This window comes from Lacerta agilis, chromosome 16, assembly GCF_009819535.1.
Source record: "Lacerta agilis isolate rLacAgi1 chromosome 16, rLacAgi1.pri, whole genome shotgun sequence".
Taxonomy (NCBI): domain Eukaryota; kingdom Metazoa; phylum Chordata; class Lepidosauria; order Squamata; family Lacertidae; genus Lacerta; species Lacerta agilis.
In genome coordinates this window covers 457,471-467,158 of record NC_046327.1, presented here as the reverse complement: position 1 = coordinate 467,158, position 9,688 = coordinate 457,471, and the positions used below count along the sequence as shown (strand labels likewise).

General features: G+C 48.4%; 1 protein-coding gene across 1 annotated transcript; it reads left to right on the top strand.

Annotated features, from left to right (window-relative positions):
- The first annotated feature begins 332 nt into the window (after positions 1-332).
- On the top strand, positions 333-6,071 carry KCNV2 (potassium voltage-gated channel modifier subfamily V member 2). The gene is made up of 2 exons (XM_033173768.1): positions 333-2,094; positions 5,808-6,071. Exons 1-2 carry the CDS (start codon positions 730-732, stop codon positions 6,069-6,071), a joined length of 1,629 nt encoding a protein of 542 aa, XP_033029659.1. The 5' UTR covers positions 333-729.
- Positions 6,072-9,688: the final 3,617 nt, after the last annotated feature.

The window sequence follows — 9,688 nt, the reverse complement described above, 5'->3', positions numbered from 1 at the left end:
CTGATCTAAAAACAAAAGAAAGAAAGATGGCGTTTTGCATTCCACGTCAATTTATGTGCAGCAATGTTTGCTACTCTTGTTTTACATAATATTTGACATTAACACTTGCATTGACGCTCAGGAACCCCAGCAAATGTAAGTGTTGGTTTTTCTGCCTGTAAAATGGGCTATAAACATAAGGAATGGCTCTAAGAGCAGTTGATATATAGAAGAAGAAAACATAGGAACCTGGGGGTGAGATGAAAGTCTCTTGGATAATTCCGAAAAAAAATCCGTTGTTGCTCCTTCGTTGGAAAGTCTTTTCTGAGTATGTGCTGAAGCGACACAAATAGAAGCCCTTTGGTTTTATTTTTATTAGCAGTAATGACTCTGCTACACTTATTATTATTTTTCGACTGATTATCCACAGATTTCTGGATCCATAATCATTCACGTCACAGATAGAGGGAGCGGAGGCTGAAACAGGATAATAGCCTTTAAATCCCCTTCTCTAAGCACTCAGATCTTCCCTGTCAGCAAGATTAAAGCGGTCAACAGCAGTCCCCATGTGCCTGGATCCCACACTGAGTTTTTGCAACAACTGGAGCTGCTGGTCGGTCGGAAAAGAAACGTAAAACGGCTCCGGCGGCAGATGCTTCGGGCAGGAAGGAGAAGGCAACCAGAAGAACATCTCGCCACCGGGCTGGCGGGACGGAGCTTCGCACCCACCACCAAACGCTAAGGAGAAGCATGTGGAACCTTCAGCAAAGAAAGCAGCCTCTGATCTTGGACTATAAAGCTGAATCTCGGCCGGGGGCCACCTTGGATGCAACTCTGGGAAGCAACGAAACTGGGGGGACTGGGGGCGTTGTTGCTTCTGGCTGGGGATCCCCATTGCAGCTGCCCCAGGAAGTTGAGAGCAGCTACTCCTGCTTGGAGGACGAGGAGGAAGAGGGTGAGGAAGAGGAGAAGGGGCTCCCTTCGATGTTTCCCTTCAGTCCAGCCTTCCCAGCTGGAGCCACCACGTCCTCCTCCATCCTCAACATCAACGTGGGCGGGCAAAGCTACCGCCTGACGTACCAGGCGGTGGCCATCTACCCCACCACCCGCCTGGGCCGCTTGGCCACTTCCACCAACCGCTGGCACCAACTGGGCCTCTGCGACGACTATGCGGCTCAGGGCGACGAGTACTTCTTTGACCGGGACCCGGCCGTCTTCCAGCTGGTCTACAACTTCTACGCCTCCGGGGTGCTGCGGGTGCGGGACGAGCTGTGTCCCTGCAGCTTCCTGGAGGAGCTGAGCTACTGGGGGGTCCGCCTCAAGTACACGCCCCGCTGCTGCCGCATCTGCTTCGAGGAGAGGCGGGACGAGCTGAACGAGCAGCTCAAGGTGCAGCGGGAGCTGCGGGCCCAGGCGGCCGTGCAGGAGAGCGAGCACCTCTTCCGGCACATGCGCTACGCCGAGCATCGCTGGCGCCTGTGGAACCTCATGGAGAAGCCCTTCTCCTCCACCACGGCCAAAGCCATGGGGGTGGCCTCCAGCTTCTTTGTGCTCATCTCGGTGGTGGCGCTGGCTCTCAACACAGTGGAGGAGATGCAGCACAGGGACAAGGCCACCCTGGAGAGGCGGCCCCTGCTGGAGCACGTGGAGACCTTCTGCATCGCCTTCTTCACCCTGGAGTACGTGCTGCGGCTGGTCTCCACCCCGGACATCCGCTGCTTCGTCAGCAGCGCCCTCAACGCCGTGGACCTCATTGCCATCTTGCCCCTGTACCTCCAGCTCCTGCTGGAGCGCTTTGTGGATGAGGACCAGCCTCGCGGCCAAGGCTCCCAGCACGAAAATGACATAGAGAAAGTGGGGCGGGTGGGGAAGGTGGGGCAAGTGCTGCGCATCATGCGCCTCATGCGCATTTTCCGCATCCTCAAGCTGGCCCGCCATTCGACAGGCCTGCGTGCATTCGGCTTCACGCTGCGCCAGTGCTACCAGGAGGTGGGCTGCCTTCTGCTCTTCATTGCGCTGGGGATCTTTGCCTTCTCCGCCATGGTCTACACCGTGGAGCATGATGTCTCCGGCACAAACTTCACCAGCATCCCCCATGCCTGGTGGTGGGCTGCCGTAAGTACCTCCCTGGCGATGTGATGCTCGTTCCTTGCTCCCCCCCCCCCTTTGCTTGCAAGCATGCCAGTTTTGGAAGCAGCAGGGCCCCCCCCCCCATGCCTGGCTTTCCAAACATCTGTTCAAGTGTTGACTTTACAGAACATGCATGCATGCACACACACCCATCAGCTGGAAGCTTTCCTACAGTACCTGTAGATCAGGCTAAAATCAGTGCAGCTGAGCTTGAACCAGAGAGCTCTTTGCGGATGTGCCACAGACTTTGTGCTGCTTCTCGCCGAGAAAAGGGAAGAAGGAAACGAGAAGGGAAAGCACATGTCTGCATGGCCTTAACTTTGCCGTGACTTATCTGTGCCTACTTGACAGCTTGCTGCTGGTATTTTTGTAGCAGATACATAAGGGAGGCTGTGGGGATGGTTTCACATTCCTTCCAAAGTGAGTTTACAAAAGCAGCTCTGCTCAGCAGTTTAGCAATGCAGTCCAAAGGGGGCACATATTACCTCTCACCCAGCAGTTAAAACTCAAAGGTGAGGCTCTGTCCCTACAGAAGTTTTGTTTTGTTTCCAAATGTGCCTGTGGGTGAACAATTGGGAGATAGGAAAATAACAGCAGCTGACCGTCACAAGGCTTTCCAGACAGCTGGTGATCGCAGCTATAACAGAGCCCAAAATGATTTTTTTTTTAAATTGCATTTGTACTGAGCCAGCCGCAGTAGACAAAAATAACAAAACAGGAGGACCCTCTGGCTCAGTTGCTTGTAATGCAATACGGAGCTTATAATTTATAGGTCTCTGGTTGAAATGCATCCTAAGCCACCAGGGATGGGAAAATGGACATTCCTTCTTTCACAGCTGGAGGAATCAGGAGGTCTTAGTAGCCCAAGGACAGAGGCTCATGCTGCAAATAGTTCAGCAATAAGAGCACAGGAACAAAGGAAGTTGCCTTCTATTGACTGGGAGTGGGACCTCGAGCTCAAGATTGACTACACTGGCAGGCAGCTGATCTTCAGGCTTTCAGACAGGGTCTCTCTCTCCCTATTCCTACCTGGAGTTGCCAGCGCCCAACTGCACAGAGAACTCTACCCCCTGAGTTTTTGGATTTTCCATATTGCTTTGGTGTCCAAAGTCTTTGCTGAGTCACCAGCATTAATCAAATGTGAAGGCAACAAGGCAATCTCTTCACTAAAACAAAAGCCCTGTTCCTTGCGCCTGTGTCCACATTCTTCCCATGGGAACTTCCCTGCATATGGCAAAATGCTGGCACATGTGAAAGATGGTCCATGGGATTCGTATAGTTTTCAGCAGCACAAACATCTGCGATCAAACTCCTCTTGTGTGACGTGACCTTGACTGACCCCTTTGGATAGGCAAATAAATCCAAGTTTGGAGCAGGTTCAGGGGGTGTTAACTTTGGATAGCAGATTATGTAAACAGACTTGTGAGCAGAAACTAGAGGAGCTACAGAAACTAGAGAAGCTATAGAATATAAATTGCAACCTGCCAATTTATGAAAGCATGTTAGAGCTTAGCTGGGAAGCTCTTCTGATAACCCTTCCCCTTTGAGGCTGATATATGGTGTGTGGGTTTAGATAGATAGATGAGAGAGAGAGAGAGAGATATTATGAAAATGGTCACCCATAAGCTGCTAAGTATTTTCACTTTAGGCAATTGTGATTAATCTAGAAAGAAGTATATTGTTTCCACAAATGAACCCTCAGGTCCTGCAGCGCCTGGAGGGCCACCTTTCTAAAGGGAGTGGCCTGCTTGGAGGTCCAATGTTTCCCACCCCTGGCTTAGCAGGTATTGTTCTGGGAAGAAAAATGACAATCACACAGTAACTTGCAACCGCGCCCTATATTTAAAGCACTCTTGCACCACTTTCACAGTCACGGCTTCCCCCAAAGAATCAGGGGAGCTGAGAGTTGGTAGGAGATGCCCTCTTAGAACTGTGATTCCAGCACCTAGAACTGTTCCCGGGGGTTCTTTGTGGAGAGGCACCTTTACAGTGGTGTAAAGGTGTTTCAAGTGAATGTTGTGGGTGTGACCAATGAACAGAAGCAATGGGAACAACGCCAGCATTAGGCTGCAGGCAGAGCTTTTCTTCTAGGAAAAGAAGTGCCGCTACTGCGTGTCCTTGAGTAACCCCAGAAAAAAGCACTGGTTGCAAGAATGTCTATCTAAACCCATCTTCTCATGATAATCCTGCTGGTTGGTCTGGGCTGTTGGCTGTTCGCATAATGAACCCTCCCAAACTCCAGGTCCCACTCCCCTGCGTCTTCCCCATGCTTCAACAGTGGTGCAGGTGCCCCCTCCCCATGCTTGAATCCTGCACAGCTGCAGACACCTGTAGACAACAGCAGCGCCTAGTTCTCTGTGTGTATTTTTCACTTGGTGCAGTCAAGTTGAGGAGGACCAAAGCAGGAGCCAAAAGCCGTGAGGCAAGCTGGGAAAAGAGGGCGGTGCCCAACTGGGGGGAAGTGGCTGGGGAGGGAGGCACCAACTTGCAGGAAATATTGGGGTCCAACCCCCCCTAAATATTTTATTGGGGGGCAAAGGGCCCAGGGCCCAGAGAGTTGACGCCTATCCCTCCTCCGAACCTCATCCCACCGAGGCAACGTAAAGAAGCACACGTGAACAATTCCACCCCAGGACTCCGGGCTCTTTCATCTTGCTGTTTATTTTCGGAGATCTCCCTCCTGCATTAACATTCAATTCCAGTGAGTTAATTTCCATCAGGCCACAAAACTAATCCCTTTTATAGCATCAAATGCGCCAGGTGCATCCGATAAATAAGCTCGCTTGCTGCCGGCTCAGGGAGGGAGCAGGATGTTTCGCTCCTTTTTTATTGGGGGGGGGGGAGAGGAAAATGCCCTCCCCTCTGCATGGCTGCCTTTCCAGTGAATATTGCACTGCTAAACTAACCATGGATACTGCCAGACAGAAGCCAAGGGAAGGAGAGCACAATGCGCATTCCGTCTCGAGCCATTTCTTTCACTGTTTTATCAACATCCCTATGATACCTTGGGATGCGGATGGCGCTGTGGTCTAAACCACAGAGCCTAGGGCTTGCCGATCAGATATCTCTGAAGAATATACTATACTATCTGATATACTATCTGAAGAAGTGTGCATGCACACGAAAGCTCATACCAAGAACAAACTTAGTTGGTCTCCAAGGTGCTACTGGAAAGAAGTTTTTATTTTGTTTTGACTATAGAGAACTGAATTTAGGATTGGGAAAATGAGAAACTGACATTGACGTGCTTGGCCATCTTTACTGAGGACACTGCTGTAGCTCAGAAGTTGCTCAAACACACCATCATTCATATATTATACACCATCATCCATACAAAGATATCATTGTCACACAAGGGAGGGAAAGGCAGCTAAATTCTGTGCAGTTTATGCATGCATGAGTTCACTGTGTTGGGAAGAAGTGGCAGCCTGAGAATCCCCACCATGGGCACCTTCCTCTGGCCGCTGTGATGGGGAGGACAAATGCCATCTCTGGTCTTCAGGGATGGGAAGAGCAGAGGGAGATTCTCATATCTATTGCAGAGGGATCTCTCTTTCCTGCCCAACCCTGCAATGGGGAGAAATAAACACCGCCTCTGTCCTATAGAGACCAGTCTCTACATGACTCCTCTGTCCTCAGCATAGAAAGGTGGCTTGGATGTTCTGAATAACTGCCTTGTTTTGTGTTTGCTTTTCAAGGTAAGCATTTCTACGGTTGGATATGGAGACATGTGTCCGGAAACCCACCTCGGACGACTCTTTGCTTTCCTCTGCATTGCTTTCGGGATCATTCTGAACGGAATGCCCATCTCTGTCCTGTACAATAAATTCTCAGACTACTACATCAAGCTGAAAGCATACGAATACACAGCCATACGCAAAGACAGGGGCAAAGTGGATTTTGCGCGGCGAGCCATGAAGAAAATGTCTGAGTGCTGTGGAAACAGGCCAAACCGATGGTAAAGAGGGATTGGGAGATGAGAGGCCAACAGATTCCCTCAGGTTTGTCCACAAGTTAACTGGGAGGAAAAGACTGACTGGGGTATAATGCAAAACTTTTCCTTTTTTCAAAAAAGATACAAATGAAGATAATCATTTTCAATATTTTGTCTGATAAATGTTACAGCTGGTGTCCAAGCAGCCACTGTGATCAATTGTGTGCTTGTATTGTGATCCAGTGAGTGATTCCAAATAAGGATCCGCTTGAGGAAATGAGAAGGAAGGCAGCCTTGTTTCTTTGATCTGCAAATGCTGCACCATCAAAACCGAACCGAAGGCAACTAACTTAGGCTAAGCACCATTACTAGGAAGCAAGAGCCAGTTGATCCCATCAGGCCTACATCTGAGTAAATGTGCAAAGGATTGTGCTGCTTTTTCTGGGTATTTACATATTTGCCAGCATGATGGATGTTGCCTCAAAATCAGAATTTAGTAGACTTTCAAGTAGGAATATATTTGTGTCCTGTACCAGAATTTTGTTATTGTCTTGAGGGTGTGTCAAGCGCCTTTTGTCCTGTAAATGAATCCGCAGGTACCAAAAACAAGTCATTGTAAGACACTTGAGTATTAATGCAGTGGGGAGAGAAGGAACCAAGTGCTGCTAGCCTCCATTGAGTTGCCACTGCTTCCCCCTTGTTCGTTCGTGGGGAGGGGGAGTCTGTCCATTTCAGCTTCTACTTTTTCCCATCTTAAGTTGCGTTCTTCCTATTTCCACATCAGCTTGCCATTAAAATAAACAAAAAAGAGCCCTGATGAAAATTCAGCAGCGTTTTTGTGTTTCTTCTAATATACACATTTCTGCAAAGCAATTTCTCCTAATCAATTGCATGTTGTATGTTGTGTTATTTTCACCTGGTGTGTGAATTTTGTGCACACTACTACTTGGCTGGAGAAATGCACTGCAAGATTTGGAGAACTGCAAATTTTGAAGGACAGTTATGGTTTGGTTTGCATTTTGTTCCATAAAGTGAAAATTCAGCAGATTTGTCTTTAACTGCAAACTGAATCAAATCCCCTCTCCCTGCTTGCTTGCCTGCCTGTGCTCCCATCCCAGCTCTCTTAGACACCTCCAGCTGAGAGCAGCTTGTCTGTTGCAGCTTGGTGGCTTAAATCAGGATGATGAGAGCATTTCTGCAGACATTAAACCAGGCTTCCTCAACCTCAGCCCTCCAGATGTTTTTGGCCCATGATCCCTAGCTAGCAGGACCAGTGGTCAGGGATGCAGGGGATTGTAGTCTCAAAACACCTGGATGGCTGAGGTTGAGGAAGCCTGCATTAAACAAATACTGAAGGGGCCAAAGACACCTCACCCCCCCCCTAGAGTTGACATGTCTGTCTCCATCATGTTATTTATCTCAAAAAGTCCAGGGGTGGGACTTGGTTTGTTGCACAAGACCTCCCAATCAACGAGAACTGCACAACCTGGATTTGCTGGAATTTGGTTGAATCCCACACAAAATTAGCCAGTCTGGAGGCCCCCAGGGAGGGATCTTGCAGGTTAAGTCCTTCTGAGGAGCTGAGACATCAGGTTACAACTTGGGATTCTTGAATGAAGACTGAAATATGGTTCCTACCCCTTTCTTTTTCTTTTTTTAAAAAAGATGTCTGGCTTGTAACCCAGCTCTGTAAATTCTGTGATGAATATTACAACGGTCACATTGTAATTATTTTTATTTTTGAATACTCTCCAAGTGTCCATTCTCCACCCAGCTGCATCTCTGTCATTAATAGGAATTATGCTCATTGGTATCCAGTATCTTATGATGGTAGGACAGTTCAGACTTGACAAAGATAAGCATTGTGCCTCTACACTCCCTGCTCTTCTCCTTCCCACTGTCATGCTAGACTTTCAGGGTTCATGGGACATCCAAACGGAGACCCTGTGGTTTAACTGTGAAACCAAGCCAGGATTCTTGCCCAGTCCCCGGGGCAAGGCAAGTATCCTCAGTACCACCTGCTGGTGGGCTAGAACGAAGGGGCAATAGCCTGGCAACTGACCTGAGTGGCAACTGCGGCACCCCATGAGTGTTGAGTATGATGGAGAGCGGGATGAGGGATTGGTCAGGAGCAATCCTTCTAAACCCAATGCAGAGGGCACCCAAGCAAGCGACCACCGCCCAATTCTGCTCCTCAGTCCGTCCACACGGACACTAGGAGATTCTCTGTGTGAGAGGGAGGCTGCACTTCTTTGCTTCTCTTTTCCCCTTTTGAACTTTTTTGTGCCCCTAAGAATTCTGCATCCAGGGCAACTGCCCGTGTGGCCCCACCAATGCCCCCCTTACTGTATTAGATGTCTGATTTGGCTATAACAGAAGCTGTGGTTTAACAAAATACAATGCTCCTTCTCTGTCTAAGAAATCCGGCCAATATTTATATAGTAAGAATTGCATGTTACCATCTCCCTGTCAAGCTAATAGATGGTTTTAGAAAGTAAAGAGCCTGAAAATCGCAACCCAAGAAAGATGTAGCAAGTAGTCATTCCTTTGCATTGCTGCAGGGTCACTAAAAACAAGTGTCTGGGGTTTGTTTGCAACAGATTCCTGTCCTCTAAAGTGCAACGGTGAAGGCACCGTAGAAGCTGTAGGAACAGATGAAAAGCGAGAGTGCAATGAGCGGATGCAGAAAACTGATGGGAAGACAATTTGCCAGAAAGCAGGAGGGTGATTATAAACAGCCAGTGTCTATTAATAAGCGCAGAAGCAGAACTGACAGGCAAGCAGCTCAGGCAAACCGTTCGCATTTCACATTATTAAATTCACTTGGAGCTGTTGAATCTATGTCATCACATTCTAAAAATTAGTATGAAACACCGCCCGAAAGACAAGAAAAGATGCATCAAATGCAGAATCAAATGCTGTTTGGCAGACAGCGGGAGGCGACACTCGTCTATCAATGGGAAGCAATGAATTAAACCAGCATCACCTCTTGCTTTACCCCAAATATGGTCATCTGCTGTTTTTCATGTCAAAAACAGCACACGGAGGGATGTGTCTGACAGAAAGAGCTGGAGAACATCTTTGTGACAGACTGGCATCTTCTGAATGGGGGAGGATGAGTCTGGATGCCGCAGTGACAAATATATATCTCTGCAAGTGCCGATTTGATTTTGTTCACACGCTAAGTTGCACATTCATTTACGCCTGCAGGCGCTGTAGAATCTGCACATCTGTTGTTAACTCCCCTTCCAGAATCTGCACAAAAAGGCTGCAGAACTACTGTTATCGCCTTGAGTTTCACGGCTGTTTGGCATTACTGCTTATTATGCCCCACCCTATAATTATGTATATAGCCTTCTTGCCACTGACAAGAGTGGGCTCCAGTCCACAGAAGATTAAGGTGCCACAAGACTCTCCTGTTCTCGGATGAAGGAAGCAAAACTTTCTCTATTCAAGCCCATCTCAAGCAGCTTGAATGGAGGGAGAGCTGGTGTCTGTTTCAGCATCTACCACTTCAGCAGCTAGATTCACATCTGGCACTCACACATTTTCTGCAAACGAGAACAAAATGTCTGTGGCTTTTCCTGAATATATTTCAGGTGAGATTCGTTCCTAACCACCCCAGTCAGCAGAAGCCCTGAGAAA

Excerpts from the sequence above, each read along its gene's own strand:
- KCNV2 (XM_033173768.1), top strand. The coding sequence starts at position 730 with ATGTGGAACCTTCAGCAAAGAAAGCAGCCTCTGATCTTGGACTATAAA. Across the intron at positions 2,095-5,807 it reads ATGCCTGGTGGTGGGCTGCC|GTAAGCATTTCTACGGTTGG; the intron begins GTAAGTACCTCC and ends TTGCTTTTCAAG.